Source organism: Chrysemys picta, chromosome 2, assembly GCF_011386835.1.
Source record: "Chrysemys picta bellii isolate R12L10 chromosome 2, ASM1138683v2, whole genome shotgun sequence".
NCBI lineage: Eukaryota > Metazoa > Chordata > Testudines > Emydidae > Chrysemys > Chrysemys picta.
The window spans coordinates 195,470,688-195,489,652 of NC_088792.1; the positions used below are offsets into that span (position 1 = coordinate 195,470,688).

The 18,965-nt window shown below is 43.2% G+C and overlaps 1 protein-coding gene and 1 long non-coding RNA gene across 9 annotated transcripts in view; one reads left to right on the forward strand and one right to left on the reverse strand.

The window, feature by feature from the left end:
• Positions 1-3,401, reverse strand: part of LOC122174704 (uncharacterized) — a 36,698-nt gene extending 33,297 nt beyond the window's left edge. Inside the window, exon 1 of the long non-coding RNA XR_006176874.2 lies at positions 3,270-3,401. This is a non-coding gene — a long non-coding RNA (uncharacterized LOC122174704). The remainder of the gene's footprint in view (positions 1-3,269) is intronic.
• Positions 3,402-3,855: 454 nt separating this feature from the next.
• The window catches only part of RTTN (rotatin), a 179,007-nt gene continuing 163,897 nt past the window's right edge, over positions 3,856-18,965 (forward strand). For 6 of the 8 annotated variants that reach the window (XM_065585178.1, XM_008164415.4, XM_024102084.3 and 3 more), the window contains exons 1-8: positions 3,856-4,017; positions 4,898-5,085; positions 5,833-6,031; positions 7,381-7,470; positions 13,517-13,607; positions 14,014-14,128; positions 14,638-14,788; positions 15,849-16,014. In XM_065585178.1, coding sequence (XP_065441250.1) covers positions 3,987-4,017; positions 4,898-5,085; positions 5,833-6,031; positions 7,381-7,470; positions 13,517-13,607; positions 14,014-14,128; positions 14,638-14,788; positions 15,849-16,014 — 1,031 coding nt within the window. In that variant the 5' untranslated portion in view covers positions 3,856-3,986. Of the gene's footprint in view, positions 4,018-4,897; positions 5,086-5,832; positions 6,032-7,380; positions 7,471-13,516; positions 13,608-14,013; positions 14,129-14,637; positions 14,789-15,848; positions 16,015-18,965 lie in introns of those variants that run through there. The other 2 variants (XM_065585179.1, XM_065585181.1) reach the window with 2 other exon arrangements.

Consider the following 18,965-nt stretch of genomic DNA (forward strand, 5'->3'; position numbering starts at 1 on the left):
AAAATAAACCCAGGCAAAAACTCTCCAAGAGCAGAGAGGCAGTTCACACCTCATCAGGGCATGTATGGGACAAACCCTGCACAACAGTACAGGAACAAAGGACGCTGGCCTAGGCAGCAACAAAAGAATCTGTTGGACTCTCCAGGGAGTCACCCCCCTTCCTTTGGTCAGTTTGGAACTGCAATGAGGTAATGCTCACCTGACTCTGAAGGAGGGAGGGGCAAAGCCAAGAGGGAAGAAAGGACATGATAAAAGGGAGAGACATTTGCGCTGCTCTTCCTTTCTCTTCCACCTACATCTACAGACACCACACCAAGCGACTGAAGCACTGATCAAAGGAGACCCTGGCTGAAGAGCAGCCAGCCAGCCTGTGGTGAGAAGCATCTAAGTTTGTAAAGGCATTGAAAGTGTTAAGATCAGCTTAGAATGTGTTTTGTTTTTAGTTCATTTGACCAAATCTGACTTGTTGTTTTGACTTGTAATCACTTAATCTATCTTTATAGTTAATAAATTTGTTTATTTATTCTACCTGAAGTAGTGTGTCAGAGGCTCCCCCTGGGATAACAAACCTGGTACATATAAATTTTTGTTAAATTGATAAACTCATAAGCTTGCAGCGTCCAGTGGGCATAACTGGGCACTGCAAGATGGAGGTTCCTAGGGTTGTGTCTGGGACTCAAGATGTTGAGTAGTGTCATTCGGTTGCACAATCCAAGGAGCAGCTTTCATGCCCGAGGCTGTGCTTGAACAGCCCAGAAGTGGGGGTTCTCACAGCAGAGCAGGGTAAGGCTGGCTCCCAGAGTCAAGGATTGGAGTGACCTAGCAGATCACCAGTCCAGATAATACTAGAGGGGAATGTCACAGGGAGTGACTGTGTTAGCTAAGTAATTCCTTCTCTTCACTTCACAACTGAGGTACAATGCCATTTCACTAAAGAGTGAAACACTCCCATGGATCTCACGAGTTTCCCACCAATCTCATTGTGGAAACCTGAGAGTTCCTGTTCCTGTCTGATGGGAGCACTTTACTTTTCATTGTATGAGGTTGTAACTTATAGCCAAAAGGAACGTCACTCTGCCAGAGATGCTGTTTCTGTAGTTGCTCATGGAAAAATTTCTTTCCACTGTTAGACCTGTGTGATTCTAGCCTCTGTGGAAAAACTAATTGCAGCAATGATTGAAGGTTTATTATTACTTTAACAAAGCCCCTTTGTTTTATTACTCCATTGACACAAATACTATCTTGCAAAATGATGGACAACTCTGATTACTGAGTGAGAAGAAAATTTAGCACTCTGAGGCAGGGCCGGATTAACTTTTTGTAGGTCCAGCACCAAACATATTTGTGGGCCCCCATGGGGCAAGGTGCAGGGGGGCGGGATGGTCAGTCTCCAGAGTGAAGGGTTTGGGCAATGATGCACAGCGAGGTGGGAGGAGCTCTGCTCTGCGCAGCCCAGCAGGAGGGCACTGTTTACAAACCTGCAGCTGCCAGATGCACACTGGCCTGCCCAGCCCTATGCTGCCAGCATGCCCCTTTCCCTTGAGGGCGGGCCCCATCACACCGCTTCCCTGCCCCGTACCTCTCCCTTATGCCCAGTGCCCCCTCGCCCAGAGACCTCCACCACAGATCTCTATGCCCAGACCCCACCCCTCCCAGAGACCTCCCCTGCTGGCCTCCCACCACAACATCAAAGCACCCTGCACACCACACCGCTCGCCCAGCACCCCCCGCCCATAGACCTCCCCACTGCCCACCACCTTCCTCATAGTTCCACCATCACAGCTGCACAACATTCCATATTCCTGAGGGGATTCTGCACCAAAAATTAAAAAATTCTGCGCACAATATTTTAAAATTCTGCAAATTTTATTTGTCAATAATAAATGTGGAGGCTCTAACCTGGCAGTGGGGAGCACAGGCCACTGGTTGCATGGAGGTGGGAGATTACCCTGCAGCCTCCCCCCACCCTGAGACAGGGACTCAGCAGTGAGGCTACACCTGACCCTGACACAGTGCAAGGGCCATGCCTCCCCCAGAAACACTTTGGGGCCCTGTCCCCCTGTGCCAGGTGCACCAGGTGTGAGTGAGCAGGCTCAGCCGGGCAGCAGGATCCACATCCGAAGAACTTAGTGTGGGGGGGATCCAGGTGGGGGAGAGAAAGTTCTTGTAGTGCAATCTGGGTGCGGGCAGCTCAGTGGGAGATCTGGATTCACAGAAGCTCATTGGGGGTGCAGGGGCAATGAGACTGCAGGGGATCCAGGTAAAGGTGTTTGGGGCAGAGGGGTCTAGGTGCAGGGGAGGTGGGGTTCATTTGGGTGGGGGTCCAGGTGGTTGGGGCTCAGTGGGGAGGGTGTCGGGGGGGGGGCTAATCGAGGTGGTACAGATGCAAGGGAGGTGGGGCTTGTCAGGGTGAGGGTTCGATGGGCCTGCTTAAGAGGGGAGCCCCAGATTCTGCCAAGGGGATGCCGCATGCTGGGCTTCAGCTTCCCCCCTACTCCCGCTTTCCCCATCCCATGCCCCTTCCCACTGCCTTCTCATCCCACCCCCTTCCTTCCCTCCTGCCTCTTTCCCCCTGCCCCTGCTTCCCCAATCCCCTTCTCTTCCCCATCCCATGCCCCTTCCCCACTGCTCCATCTCCTCCCCATCCCACCCCTTCCTTCCCCACTGCCTCTTACCCCCTGACCCCATCCCCTTCTCTTCCCCATCCCATGCCCCTTCCCCACTGCTCCATCTCCTCCCCATCCCACCCCCTTCCTTCCCCACTGCCTCTTACCCCCTGACCCCATCCCCTTCTCTTCCCTATCCCATGCCCCTTCTCCACTGCCCATCTCCTCCCCACCCCCTTCATCCCCACTGCCTCTTTCCCCAGCCCCCGCTTCCCCTGCCCCCTTCTGTTCCCCAACTGACCTCACGGTGCGGGAGTGGGGCAAAGTATCCTATTCAATTTTTGCTTAAGGGAAAGAGATCAAAGCCCAATAGTTTCGCCCTACACAGGGCCGGCTCTAGCTTTTTTGTTGCCCCAAGCAGCAAAAAAAAGCGCCGCCCCCGGCCGAACCCCCCCCCCCAGAGCACCGCCCCCCCCGCTGAGCGCCGGACCCCCCCCCCAGCGCCAAGCCCCATGCTGCCCCCCCCCCCCCGCCGAGCGCCGCCGGAACCCCCCCCCCCAGCACTGCCCCCGCGCCGCCCCCCCGCCGAGCGCCGGGCTGCGCCGCCGGAGCGCCCCTCCCCCCCGCGGAATGCCGCGCCGCGCTCCCCCCGCCGCCCCTTACCAGGTGCCGCCCCAAGCATGTGCTTGGGTGCCTGGTGCCGGCCCTGGCCCTACAGCACACACATTGCGGAGTTACTGAAAGAGTAAGGCTGAAATCTGTGCTTTAGTTAATTTCACTCCACTGCACGCTGGCACAGTTATGAGCAGCAACCCCTACGTGGCCGGTCTGCAGCAGGAGGAATGACACAGCATTGGTGCAGGCAGATGAGCTGGGTCCCTTCACGCGCTTGGGGAAACTTCATGTCCCGCAGCGCCCTCCACGAAGCCCAGCGCCCGCAAGGAGCCCCAACGGGGCTGGGCACCACGTGGGTTTCCCTGCAGGGTCGGGGCCCTTTGGCAGCCTGCCTCGTGCTCGCTAATCCCCAGCTCGGGGCTCTTCCCTAGGGGAGCCCGTGGGACCCGCCCCGCGCCTCCTCCTGTCCCAGCAGGGGGACCGAACTCCTAAAGGCAGAACGGGTTAGGGCGATCGCCAGAACACGTTCCGGGCGCGCGGTATCATGGGAATTGCAGGCCGACCCAGGAAGAGTGGTGGAAGAACTGCATCTCCCAGGGTCCTTTGCGGGAGTGGACTACACCTCCCAGGATGCCTTGCGGTTCGTTGAGCCACCCCCAGCAACGGTCTCTCCTCGTTTGATCCCTCCCGATCAAGGCGGAGCGGATTTGCTGCGGGACGCGGCGGTTGGATTCCGGGCGGGCGGCGCGGCGCGGCGCCGGGGAGATGGAGCTGGTCCCGCTCATCAGGAAACTCGGTAACTGTCCCGCGTGGGGCTGGGAACGGCCGTGGGTGTGTGGGGCTGCACTGGGGCTGAGCTGGGGGGCGAGAGCGGTTCCCGTTGCCACGGCCCCTGACGGGCTGCGTGTCTGATAGGTGTGTGTGGGGTGTGTGTGTAGACACGAACACTGGCACACGCGTGTACAGTGGGTTTGTGCATGCACACCGGCATAGCCACGCGTGCAGATCCGCGCGCAGGTGTCTGCACAGATACAGATACACCCGCGCACATGCACGTTATTTATCCCCAGTACTCAATACAAGGCACCCGTCTCAGACACGACGTACGCGTCGGATCTTCCTGCCATCCCTGTGCATGACTTGGGCTGGTGTTTTGCTAACCTTGGTTTCTTTCATGGTGATGGGAATGAATATAGATTATTGTTGTTCTCAGTTTGCTTGTTGATGTTTTTTATATGGACAGAACTACTTACTCTTATTTCCCTTTTTGAGCCCAGTGGGTTAGCCCCCTATTTGGAGTTGTTCCTCTTAAGGAGGAGAAATTGATTATGGCACTCGAGTGGAGTTTTTTGTTTTTGTTTTGTTTTGTTTTTGCAGTGATGTTTATTTACAAAGAATGTACACAAAGTCCTTTTTCTCTGAACACAGTAGAACCAAAGTTTTATTTAAAAGTGAATGTATAACTTTAGAAGATGCTCTGTTGACTCAGGGATGGAGACTGAAGTACCATTGGTCCCGGTGACAAGCAGCAGCACACGCGTTCCTAAATCTTAGATGTTCCTGTTGAGACACCAAACAAAACTAAGAATTGGGATGGTATTGTAGACATGTTTCTGAACCACTTTAATTCCTTAGCATTCCTTCACCATCTTCTTCTTTTTTTTTTTTTTGCACAGGTCATCAACTTGCAGAGATAAGAGAACGAGCTCTCAAGAATATATTGTGTAAATTAGATCATAATTTGATTTCATATGCTGATCTAGTCCAAGAACAATTGCTTTTTCTCCATTTGCTGGAATGGTTCAATTTTCCTATAGTACCGATGAAAGAGGAGATACTAAATTTGGTAAACAACTTGGTAAAGGTATGAAATTTTGTTCTTAAACAGTATGTATTTACAATATTAGACTTAAATGGAATTTACTCACCCACACAGTACACAGTTCTTTTTTTTTTTTTATTTTTTTTATTTTTTTTAAGAGTGCTTTGGAACGAACTTAGATTAATTTATAAATGAGGATAAGTATCACTAAAACCATTGTATAGATGAGGAAACAGACACACAGATGAAATAATGTGCAAGATGACATGGCAGGTCAATGGGAGAGCTGGAAAAATAACTCTGGTCACTTGATTCCCAGTGCAGTGACCAGTCTCCACTTTTGCCACATAGACTGAAATAATCAGAAAAATGGAGAGCAGGGATTTGCTTAGAACAGGGTTAGAGAATACAGTGATGAAAATGCCTTTCCTCCATTTATGGTAAAGTTTCCAGCACTGGTAATACCTGCACAGCTGCATTATTGCTGAAAAATAGGGGATAATTGCCTAGTTTGGATGCATGTAAAGAGGTTAATGGCTTGCCCCAAGAGTCACAGCTAGTCATTGGCAGAGTTGGGCATGGAACAGAATCCCCTGACTCCCAGTTCCCTGCGCTAATCACCATACAACAGTGTGGGAAAACATTTGATATTGAGTTGAAAAACTTTAATTTTCTGTAAGATAACAAAAAAGCTAAATTTAAGTTCGATAGCGCTGTCTTTCTGATGTAGTATAGAAACTTTAAAAAATTGCCAGCAAGTCTGAACTGATTGTCCTCTTTCTGATCTAGCATCCGTCTGCTGTCCGGCAATTGGTTGGGATTGGTGCAGTGGAATTCTTTTCTCAACTTCGTCATAATATGGATCCACATCTGCAGACTGTAATTGATGGGATCCTAGATGGGCTCTTCCTACTTCCTTCAGAAATTCCTGCCAATTATCCAGCAGTGTCTTACCAAGGTCAGCCCTTACCATCAGAAGACAAACCAGGTAATTTATATTTTTGAAAAGTTTACTTGCTTGGTATTTTAAAAAGAATATTCTAGTTTACACCCTGTTCGTTTTCCCTTCGTGTTTTCTGAGCACAAGTCTCTTTGGGAGAAGGCACTACAGAGTTTTGTTTTGTGGGGTTCCTTACCTAGTGCTCATGGTGTTTGTGAGAAAGGATGATGATGTATCATTTATGTTGCTCCACTGGCCTTAAACCCCTTGTGTGTGGGTAAAGGAGTATGGTAGTGTCAGCAGCTATTCTAGCTTTGAGGCTGCAGTGTATGAGAGTGGAACAATTCTTTTTTTGGCTCTTGCAGCCTTTCCGACTCTTGTACAATATCTCTGTGCATAACTTGTTTACTGGGCCTCTGTGAGGAATCAAGATTAGGTTCTCTAACACTAGTTAATGGCCTAACTGGTTTTATTGGATCTTTTTTGAGTGCTCAGGCAGATTTTTACTTCTCCAGTTTTGATTGTGTGTATGAAATGTGGTGAGCCCCTCACAGCTACTAAGCTACAGCCCCTCTCAGATGCCTACCCTAAATATCACAATGCTACTACCTTACAGTAACTTCTGGTACCAGTGTAAACTATATGTGAGAAGCATGTGCTAGTTTTACTGAATTGTTTAAATCAGAAGCCATAATTGCCTCTTCTATAAATAGTTAGCTTTTTTTATTGTAGGGAAAATTTAAAAATCAAGCTAACAGCATGGATGTCGTTAGACCAAATGAGATTCCTAACTTGGTTTTCTGAAGCTTACTTTTGGGAATCCATATTGCTACTGATGTTCCAAAGGGATATTAGAATAATACTCTGTGTGTGTGTCTTTTATGTTTTTTTATTATTTGTGTGTGTGTGTGTGTATATATATATATATATATATATATATATATATATATGCCCGGTAAACTACTGAGCTGACCTGCTACTTACTTTAAGGTTGACTGTGTGTCTCTAAACTATCATTCTCTTTGGAAACTTTACCTACTATTGTTACAAAATTAGTACTTCAGATGAGAGGAAAACATTTTCTCTGTCTTTCAGTTTTGTTTACTTTGTTCATTTGGCAGCACCTTGTGTATAGTTAGTTTCCCTGTTTGTGTAGGACATAAGAAGGAAACAGAGAAACCTCTTAAAAATTGGAGAATGTGATTGCAAAATTACACTTTGCCTGAGTCCTCTCGATTTGTAATATCTGAAATGACTTTTAACTCCATTTTTCTGATAGATAAGATTTATAATTTAGGGATAAAATAGTAAACAATTCAACCACAGAATACAGAAAAATATTGTGTTTATATATAATAAGTGCTTTTTTATTTACTTCCATGTTTTGTTTGGTTTAGTTTTACCCCAAGAAGAAATAGTCACTGGATATTTTCAACAAGGCAGAAGTAATTTGAAACAGATGGAAATCCCTCCCAAAAGATCATTTGGTATGAAATTGAAATAATTCTGTCATATACATCTATTCAATAGAGGATTCTGTGGAAAATATAATTTCCAAAATCTTTTTAATTACAACTGGCATTGTTGTGCCTTCTGCTTCCTGCTGCCATTATGTGAATATTGGCCTCATAGAAACTCTAGAGGTAGAGATGATAAACCTAGTTTTCATCTAGTCATTCTAGTGGAGTAACAATTAAAAGTAGACATTTAGAACATTTTTAATTTTTTAATATTTTAAAATGTAAAGCACCTAAATCCCACTGGCAAAAGTAACTTAGGGAATTAGGAGCCTAAATACCATTAACTTGCAATGAAATTTAAACTCTTATATGCCTAAGTCTTTTTTGAGAATGGGACCTAGGTGCTTTTGAAAACATTATCCTGTATCTAAATAGTAAATGGCACTAATGCTTTTTTATTTGTCTAGTATCACTGAGATAACTATAAGAAACATAGCAGAAGTACCTCTGTCACACATGGCCCTGGTCAAACTTCCTCTCACTGGACAATCGCCTTACTGCTGTATTTGGACCTCATATGCTGGACATGTGTGCTCGTAAGGTTCCTGTGATCTGAGTAGGCTTCAGTACTGTCTGTTCCCTTGGCTTCTTTGGCATATTTCCCGTCCATGGTCTCTGTCTGTTACCTCTTTAAGGAAATGGGGCCCTGTGGCCCCATTGCCAGTGACCCCTAGCACCAGATGCCTCAGTAGTTCAAGCACACCCTTTTCCAGAGTTCCACCTTGTGAATTTATAATTCACCTTTTCAGGGACATGGACATGTGATAGCTGAGGGAAACAGTCCCAAAGTCTTTGCAAATGTTTCTAAACAAGTCATTCTTTACTTGAGACAGCATAAAAGATCTACAGATCCACAGAACCCCCTGCCAAATACTCCCCCCCCCCCAAACAAACAAACAAAAAAACCCACTCAAAGCCTGCACACGTTTCCCTGCCTGAATTTTCTCAACACTCTGGAATGTTCTCTGGGCTTTGGTCAGAGGCATGTAGGGTGTCCAGAATACTTCTCTGAACTGTGGAGTCTCTGTTTCTTTCTTTTTCTTTTCTCCCCTCCCCACTTTCCTCTCCAGGTAAGTGTCCTTTGACCTTGTCTGATCCTGTGGTCAGAAACTCTGCCTTTTTATGTTCCTCTTTTGCCCTAAACATGTTTCTTGCACTGTGCATGGAAGTCCTACTGTTAACACCTGATTCCTTTGTTCTGCTGCTGAGGATATTCCACTGCTCCAAATCCTAACCCCCTGTGGGGGAATTGGAGAAAACTAGCCTCCCCCAGACCTCAGTCATCCTATTGTTCTTTCCAGTCCAGATCTGTTTACTAGTTGGTAGCCTTTAATGCAGGGGTGGCCAACCTGAGCCTGAGAAGGAGCCAGAATTTACCAGTGTACATTGCCAAAGAGCTACAGTATTGTGTAATGATTTTTATATATATATATATATATATATATATAATTGTGTGTGTCGGTGTATACACACACACATATGTATATATACACACACACACACACATATATGTATATAATCGTTACACGATACTGTGTGTGTGTGTGTGTGTGTATATACGTGTGTGTGTGTATAATTGTGGGATAGCTCAGTGGTTTGAGCATTGGCCTGCTAAACCCAGGGTTGTGAGTTCAATCCTTGAGGGGGCCACTTAGGGATTTAGGGCAAAATCAAAAAATTGGTCCTGCTAGTGAAGGCAGGGGGCTGGACTTGATGACCTTTCAAGGTCCCTTCCAGTTCTAGGAGATGGGATATCTCCATTAATTTATGTATTTTATTTATTAACCATTACACAATACTGTGTGTGTGTGTATAATGTATAATGAGTGTGTGTGTGTGTGTGTGTGTGTAATCATTACACAATACTGTGGCTCTTTGGCAATGTATACATAATCATTATATAATTTGATAATGTATATTTATAATGTATAGTTAATGACAATAATAACTTGTCTTAACCTTTTACTTAATGGGATTTCTGGCAGTCTTTGCTTTCAACAATTCCTTTGAAGTTTGGTTTGTGTTCAGTTGTGCTCACATGCAGCAGTTCTCTTAAGTGGCTGTCTGTCAGAATGGATCGGTGCTTGGATTTCACATGTTTGAGTGTCGAGAAAACAGACTCACAAAGAGAGATCGAGGCAAACATCGAGATTAATTTTAGGGCTGCACCTCTGATGTTGCGGTATTTATCCTTTGGTACAGATTTCCAGAAAGTAAGGGCCTCCTCTGTCTTTTGACCAGATTTCAGTCTGTCATCTTCCAAACGTTCTATTATTTCTATCTGGGACGTTGCTTTGTCAGTGACTAAAGGGGCCTTCAGTCAGTCGGCTTCAGCACTAAAGGGTCAATCAGAAATCTCATTTGAGGTCTTTTCCGCCGCAAATCGTGGCATCTTTACTCAAAACTGTCCTTAAGATCTTTAATCATGCTCCCATATCTAGTTGTGCTCCGTTTTAGGGGTTCTGCTGCATCTTCTTTTGTTCTGGCTTGAAGTTGTGACATTGAGGGAAAGTGTGTCAGCACTCCCTCAAGCATTTGTCTGTGAAACAACTGCAGTTTGTTTATGAATGCAAATACGCTTAGATAAGACAGCAGCCGGAATTTTCCTTGTAAGTCTATGTTTAGTTTATCCAAATGCAGCAGCATGTCTGCAAGAAATGCCAAGTCTAGAACCCACCCAGGATCTGTGAGCTTAGGGTGTGTTCTTAGCTTCTCCTCCATAAACAATTTTAGTGGTTCCAGGAGCTTGAAAAAACGGGAAATAACTTTACCTTTCGAGACCCATCTAACTGTGCAGTGAAATGGTAAATCGGCAGGGAAGTCGTCTTCATCCAGTTCTTCGATTAGATTTTGAAATTGTCTGTGATTGAGTGCATTTGAGTGAATGAAATTCACGATGTGCAAGACAGGTTTCATGACATGATCAAATTTGAGATTTTTAGATGCTTCTGATGAATAATACAGTGAAATGTCCAAAATTCGGGAAACTCTCGTCAGACTTACAAAGCCCTCTAATCCATTCACAGATCCCCACATGGATGGAGCCCTGTCTGTTGCAATGGCAGTGAGCTTCTGTAAAGAGAAGTGGTGTTTCGCAACTAACAACATCAGTGCCTCCTTTAGATCTCATCCATGAGTTCTGTCCTTTAGTGGCACGATATCTAGGAGTTCTTCCCTTACAACACAGTTGTCAGACACAGTCTGGACGAATTCAGATAATTGAGGTTTATCCTGTACATCGCACGACTCGTCCAAAGTGATGCTCAAATACTCACACTGCTGAAGTTGCAAGTGCAGTTGCGATTCGATGTCACTGTTCAGGTCGGAGATTCTGCATTCTATTGTCTGGCGTGAAAGCTGCAGGCCAGAAATTTTCTTCTGTAGATTCTCGTTCTCTGGTGACAGGATTGAAATCACATCAGTGAGGCACATTTTTATAAACTTGCCTTCAGAGTCGGGCTTTTTTGCACAGGCTATGTGCCAGGTCCACATAATAGGAGGCTAACATCACAGTCTGCGATCGGTTGGCAAATCTGGTGAAGAACTGGGTTTCTACATCTGTTTATTTTTTCAAAGTTTTAAGTTTTAAAGTGCAGAGTTCAGAACCTTGTGGGAATTCTTGATCCATATGTGCATGGCTAGAAACAAAAGGATGCTGCAAGTTTGAAGATTTGAACTGAGAGATACACATCCAGCGCATCATCAAAAATCTACAACCTATCCTGAAAGATGATCCTTTACTCTCACAGATCTTGGGAGACAGACCTGTCCTCGCTTACAGACAACCCCCCAACCTAAAGCAAATACTCACCAGCAACCACACATCACTGAACAAAACCACTGACCCAGGAACCTATCCTTGTAACAAAGCCCGATGCCAACTCTGTCCACATATCTATTCAAGTAACATCATCATAGGACCTAATCACATCAGCCATACCATCAAGGGCTCGTTCACCTGCACATCTACCAATGTGATATATGCCATCATGTGCCAGCAATGCCCCTCTGCCATGTACATTGGCCAAACCGGACAGTCTCTCCGCAAAAGAATTAATGGACACAAATCTGACATCCGGAATCATAATACTCAAAAACCAGTGGGAGAACACTTTAACCTGTCTGGTCATTCAATGACAGACCTGCGGGTGGCTATCTTACAACAGAAAAACTTCAAAAACAGACTCCAACGAGAGACTGCTGAGCTGGAATTGATATGCAAACTAGACACAATCAACTCAGGATTGAATAAGGACTGGGAATGGTTGAGCCATTACAAACATTGAATCTATCTCCCCTTGTAAGTATTCTCACACTTCTTATCAAACTTTCTGTACTGGGCTATCTTGATTATCACTTCAAAAGTTTTTTTTCTCTTACTTAATTGGCCTCTGAGTTGGTAAGACAACTCCCACCTGTTTATGCTCTCTGTATGTGTGTATATATATCTCCTCAATATTTATTCCACTCTGTATGCATCCAAAGAAGTGGGCTGTAGTCCACGAAAGCTTATGCTCTAATAAATTTGTTAGTCTCTAAGGTGCCACAAGTACTCCTGTTCATTTTACATCTGGCAAAGAAGATACATGTCCTTACCATTGCGTTCAGCGAAAAAGTACTTATTCTCCCACTCCTGTTGTAAGCCTCAATTTTCATCTATGTATTTTGTTTTCCACTTGCACTTGCCTTCCATTGTTAGATGGTGTAAGAAAAATTTGTGATTAAAAATTTCCACACCAGCTACTCACTGTGTACTTTATTCAAGGAGACACAGATGCCAGCCCAGAGTTGCTGGACCCCTGGCTCTGCCCCAGGCCCCGCCTTCCACTCCACTCCCTTCACCAAGTCCCCAGCCACCATATGCCTCTTCCTGCCCCACCTCTGCCCCGCCTCTTCCCACCACATTCCATCCCCTCCCCCAGTGAGCTGTGTCCTCGCCCTTCCCCCTCCCAGAGCCTCCTGCCTGCCGCGAAACAGCTGATCATGGCTGGCAGGAGGCAAGGGGATGCTGGAGAAGGGATGGGGAGGCTGTGCACCAGATCCTCACTCCTCCCCCCTCTCTCCCCAGCGCCTCCCGCCCACTGCGAACAGCCATTTCGCAGTGTTGAGGAGGTTCTGGGGGCGAGGGAGGGGGTGAAACAGCTGATCGCGGCAGGCATGAGGCACTGGGGGAGAGAGTGGGGCTGGACACCGCTTTGTCGCTCTTCCCCCCCAGCGCCGCCTCAATGCTGTGAAACAGTTGATCGTGGCAGGGGAGGCGGGGGCGAACCACAGCCACTGGGGCCATGCCTGCGGACAGTCAACATCAGCAAAATGTTTCGCGGCCTGCAATTAGATTACCCTGATGGGCCACAGGTTGCCCACCACTGCTCTATATCCAGTGAATCAGACCAGCATGCTGGAAAGCAATCCATAATGTATAATGTTCTTTTAATTGTGTTCGATCACTAGTGTGACAAGATGAAGAATAGGTTTTACAAGTTGACATTGGCGTTACCATACTTCTTTCACCTATTCACTTTTCAGCAACATAATAGCCATCATTAGGAATACAAAATTACTTAAATGCAATTTTTAAATAAAAGGTTAATTTAACAAGATATTGCCACAAATAAGAAACACAAATAAGTGCAGAAATTACACAAATTACGATTAAGTGTAGAAATTGGAAATACACTTTCCCAAACTGGAACGTAAAAGAATTCTATGTTTTTGCAGCAGAACAAAATAAGATTACAGATTGATGCATTTGAGGTAGGGGAAAAATTGCTACTACGTCTCCTTACTGAATCTCTTTATATAATATCAATGAGTTACTGCAACTTGTTCATTCTCTGATTACTCTGCTGAAAACTCTCACTGGCAGCTCTTCAGATAGATTTAGTTCAATCAGGTTTTATAACTAAAAATTCTATTTCTCACTGTACACATGCTACAAATATTGACTCTCCTAAAGAAATACATTAACATTTTTGGAATATGCTTTTTAAAATACTTTTGCTATTTTTAACAGTAAATCAGGCAGTGAAGTGTTTGAAGTTTTCCACATTTCCTTGGTTAACACTGACCACAACAGATAGACATGTTCTTTCATCAAATGAAAGGTACAGTAATGGAGATTTTATAGTTATATTTGTTACTTCATTGGATTACAACCACTCAAACTTTGTTTTTCAGCACTAACTGCTCCTGTTGTGAATATTTTTAAATGAGTTTGCCAGAAGTTGGGATTGGATGACAGGGCATGGATCGCTTGATGATAACCTGTCTGTTCATTCCCTTTGGGGCACCTGCCATTGGCTACTGTCAGAGGACAGGATACTGGGCTTGATGGACCTTTTGTCTGATCCAGTATGGCCGTTCTTATGTTGTTTGTCCAAAAAAATAACACAACCAGGAACCTTTATTTGGAAAAGGCTTTCAATTGCTTTGTAAGGAAACATCTATCTCTAATGACTTCCACTGTTCTAGTATCTCTGATATTTAACTGAATTTCAACTTGATTTTTAGCTCTTTGAGAAGTAATAACCACAGTTTAATTTGGAGTACATGTGAGCTTCTACAGGATGTTATTATGCAAGATTTCCCTGCTGAGATTTTCCTTCAAAGACCAAAGATTGTTCAGGTTAGAACTACCATCACCTAAAACTTTCCATTGGGTTACAAAACAAGCCATGTAAAGCAGGAGCTCAAATAAATTTTCCTGATAATTCATCTGGAGCTGATGCTTCTGTATTTAGTTAGAGTGGGCACTAATTAAATGAATGTTTGGCTAAGTGGAAGGAGAAAAGGAAATTTACTATATGGGTCACTTAAGAGAGGAAACCTGCATTTTTAATTTTTTTATAGTCATCTGCTTAGCCGTTCGCAACGTCTAATCTATGTATACTGTGAATTGGGTTTTTTCTCCACATTTTTCTGGCTAAGGTGAATGGCAAGTATCTCCCATAAAAGTTGTTTCTAGGCGGGCGACATTTGAAACTAGTGTGAAGTACACACTTTTCCTCGGACTAATAATGTTGCCTTCAATGAACAAAGAACTTTTAACTGTGCTTTCAGTATGATTTTGCTTACACTGGTTTAGAAGTTATTTTATTTCTGTTTACAAATTTCTGTTAATCCTTGTGTTTTTAGAGCCTTCTGTCTCTACTAAAGCTGGCTTTTGGAAAAGATGGAAAACACCGCTTAGCCTTGCAGGCTGTGTCATGCCTGCAACAGTTATGTATCTTCTTAAGAAATAGGCTTAATTTTCACAGAGATCCAGGCTTTTTCTCCACTGACCAAGGTGTGTATATGTAAATGTTGTGGTGTGTGATTGTGGAATGGATTTTCTAAAGATGATACTTGGCATGTTTGAAAATTCCATCCTGTAGCAATGTGAGTTTGGGATGGCTGCCTTGCTCAAAAGTGATGATGAATTTCTTCTATCACGTGTAGGCTGTGCATGCTACATGTGTTAAATAAAAAATATTTTATAAATGTTTTAGGATTCTAAAAATATTAATTGGAATTCTTTCTTATGCTCCTCCACCTGTAAAACTAGGTGCATTAGTTACTGAGAGTCCAACTGTATAGGCTTCAAATGGAGAGGAGACCTCAATTAAATTTAAAATTAAAACATCAACAGCAGCATTTGAACCTGGGACTTCTGGATCTAGAAGCAAAGCCTCATGACCCAGCGAAATCATGACTGACTTTCACTAAAGACTAAATGACACCCTCTCCTTCCATGGCCTATTACTCTGCCAAATTTCATCTCTTTACCTCTGCCTGCTTTGATTTTAGAGCTGTTCATAAAACATTCCAAGCATGTTGTTACAGAAACGTGCTTGTGATTCTGTAGTTAAGACTGAACTGAATTTTGCACTTATAGCAAGATTCAGACATTTTTTGTATGACGAATGGAGCACTTACTTTTTGAATAAGAGCACTCAAATCTTTGACCAAAAGCTGACTCCAAACTTCTTTGAGGCTTAGATAACTTAAAATCTTTACTGGGCTCTGCACTTCTAGAACTTGAAGCAGAAGTACCAAAATACAACACAAAATATTATGTGAGACTTCTAGTAGAATTTTATAGACCCAAGAATTATGTTTAAATTGTTTTGTTTTTTTTCAATGTTAGTCTGAAATGAACCTCTGAACTTTTTGAGATTCATATGGATTCAAGTAGATTGTGCCAATGTCCTGTACTTTCCTCATTGTTTTTCTTACTCTACTTTAATGAATAGTGTTAAGTTTTTTTTGCCATTTGTTAACCCTCTTGGACTTTTCATACTTCACCAAGTGGTTTGTAGGACTGAGAGGTGTGTGGTAATTTTATTTTTCTGCTTTTGTTGCATAAGGTACAGTTTCCCAGAATTCTTCTATGTCTTATGCCCAAGAAGCAAGAGGACCTCGTCATTCCCAGAATCCATCACCTGGAAGTAGTAGCCCTCGACCATCTGTGATTGGACGTACTGGTCAGCGTCCCAGAGGTGATGGCCAAGACTGGGATGCAGCGTCTTCCAGGTGAACAAAGTGGGAGGTTAAGTTAAGCCTATTGCCTATTACCAGAATTACCTATTTTGCTCCTAGCCAACTTGTGGGAAAACATGTACAGTACAACCTCAGAGTTATGAACACCTCAGCAATGGAGGATGTTTGTAACTCTGAAGTGTTCTAACTCTGAGCAAAACTTTATTCTTTCAAAAGTTTACAACCGAGCATAGACCTAATACAGCTTTGAAACATTACTATGCAGAAGAAAAATGCTGCTTTTCCTTTATTTTTTAGTAGTTTTCGTTTAACAAAGTACTGTACTGTATTTGCTTTTTTTGGCTCTGCTACTGCCTGATTGCATACTTCTGGTTCCAAATGAGGTTTGTGGTTGACCGGTCAGTTTGTAACTCTGGTGTTCATAACTCTGAGATTCTACTGTAAGTCTAATTGTTGAAATTAGGATGCTAATTGGAAAAAATCTTTAAAATAGACTTAAATTTTAAACAGTATTGACAATTTTTGTAATGTCCTTCTGATCTCTCACATTCTGCTCCTAAAGAGAGAGCTGATTGGTATTTTACATATGAACTACAGATATCTGACATTCTTTCAAATGGCTAAAGATAAGAAATCAGCAATTCACTGTGTGTGGACTTGGTTTGCAGTGAGATTTGAAAACCACTTCTTCTGCTATTTACTTGACAAGTATTGAGATCGGGATTTTTTGTTTCCCTTCAATAGTTGGGAACACAGAAAAAACTTAGAGTGAGTGTAATTTAATCTGGTTGTTGTGATTATACACACTTACATAAAAAGTTTCTAAGAATTTTTGGCATACAAGCTTGACCATATAAAATTTCAATTGTACATGATTTAGCCACACAACTCAAACCTTATGACTAATTTACTGGACACTCTTAAAATATAGAGGTCAGTGTGTATACGTGGTACTCAGCTTGGTCCAAGATTTGTAATCACTCTGCAAGAAACATTGTCCTTTATTAGGTCATTAGTTGAGGGTTTAAAAAGTCTGAATTCTTATTTAGTCAATGGTGATACCTTTTTGAGTCTTAATAGTTAGTGGATCTAACCAATATACAATAAAGTGTTCTCACATTATAGATATAGTAGCTCAGATTATTAATTTTAAATGTCTTGAGAGCTATTATTACTATGTAAGAAAGTTATTGAATCTAGTACATTGAGATTTTATTAAGCAGTTATATAGCATTATAAATGAACCCTGTGCTTTACAGCACATAGACTAAGACCCTTTCCTCTGCCCTGAAGTGTTTATAATCTAATATTGGAAAGACTTAGCACAGATCAACCCATCTGGAAATGGCAGCAGTGGCTAACTCATTGGCTAGGAAATCAACATAGGATGACTTGAACTTTTAGCAGGTGAGAGAGAGGACACATAGAGAACAAATGATAACTTGTTGCAAATGAAGTGCCATATTGTGACCTGTTTAACCCTGTCTGCATGCCAGTGCTCCCTTAGTCTCCTGATCTTGCTGTCCATATAACAGGTAGCAGCACAGGTCTGGGAGCAGCCTCTGCTAGGCTACTGCTACCCATTCTATGCAGATGGGTGGGGAATTCATGAAGCTTTGGTCCTGTTCCTAATGCATCTGCTTATGCTTCAGTGAAAGTAACCTATGCAGTGCTCAGGGAACAAAAGGGAGCCAAGAACATGGACTGTGTGTGGGTCAGTGCAACTACTCTCTGCTTCTTGCACGAGGCTTGTGACAAAGCCACAATGGCAACATGCCAGAGGCAACATGATGGAAAACTTGAAGCTCAACGAGAGAATGAGATGAAGTAAACAATAGAGAGGAAAGAATTAGGGAAGAGGAAAAATGTTGGTTCAAGATTCCCAACCTTATGTCTAATACTATTGAACAAGAATCCTTTCTAGCCACCAACTCTTGTTCAAGTTTTCATAATCTGATTTATTTTTCTATTTCTGTTTCTAAATATCATACTTTCTCTTCTTGCATAAAATCTCTGGAGCTCTGCTATCATTTGTTTTTCTGACTATGTTTTAACTTCTGTCTGGAAACGTATCCTTTTCCCTTTTCTTAATACTTCTACTTTTAATGATTTGATGCATCTTCTCTTCCTTATCTTATAAGCACACGTATGACAATCAGAACCATCCATTGTTGATTCATCTGTATTTTTGTTTACATTGCTGTATCATCCTTTTATTCTCCTTCAACTCTTAAGTTCAAAGGATCGATAGAAATATGCTGCCATCCTTTCAAAGTTCATTGGAAAGCGGGATCCATATAAAGACAATATAACATAATGTAACCATACCAGAGATCACTTTCTTCAAATTCTTCATAAGGGAAAATGAATAAAGCTATTGTATCTTGATTTGCTTTATAAATCCTTACAAATACTTAGTCAAAATAATGACTTGTAGAGATGAAAACCATTTTAAGAAAAACCTTATGTCTTTGAGCTGTCTTCAGTTCAACACATCTGGCGAATCTAGGAACCTTTAAAGGTAGCTGGAAAGAGATAAAAATCAAAATGTACTGTTGATGCTTGATTGTATTGAAGATGTCTTTTAAGGGGGTGGGGGAATTAGGCACTATTTATCCACTTTGATGTATAAAGAAGGCCTGTAAAGGATTTTATGTTCCACTTGTTTTTTACATTAGAAAATCAGGTTTTTGGGGGACTGTTCTTTCCTGGAAGATTCTATGGGCAGCCAGAGAGGTAGCAGGGAAATGACATTGCTGATACCAAGAATTTATTTATTGAAATGAGACTTTAATTCAGACTACTCCACTTTGGGTTTTTTTGTTATTACTTAGGGCTTGTCTCCACTTACCGTGGATCGATGCTGCGGCGATCGATCCATCGGGGGGTTGATTTAGTGGGTCTAGTTAAGACCTGCTAAATCGACCACTGATCGCTTTCCTGTCGACTCCGGTACTCCACAGGAACAAAAAGTATAAGGTAAG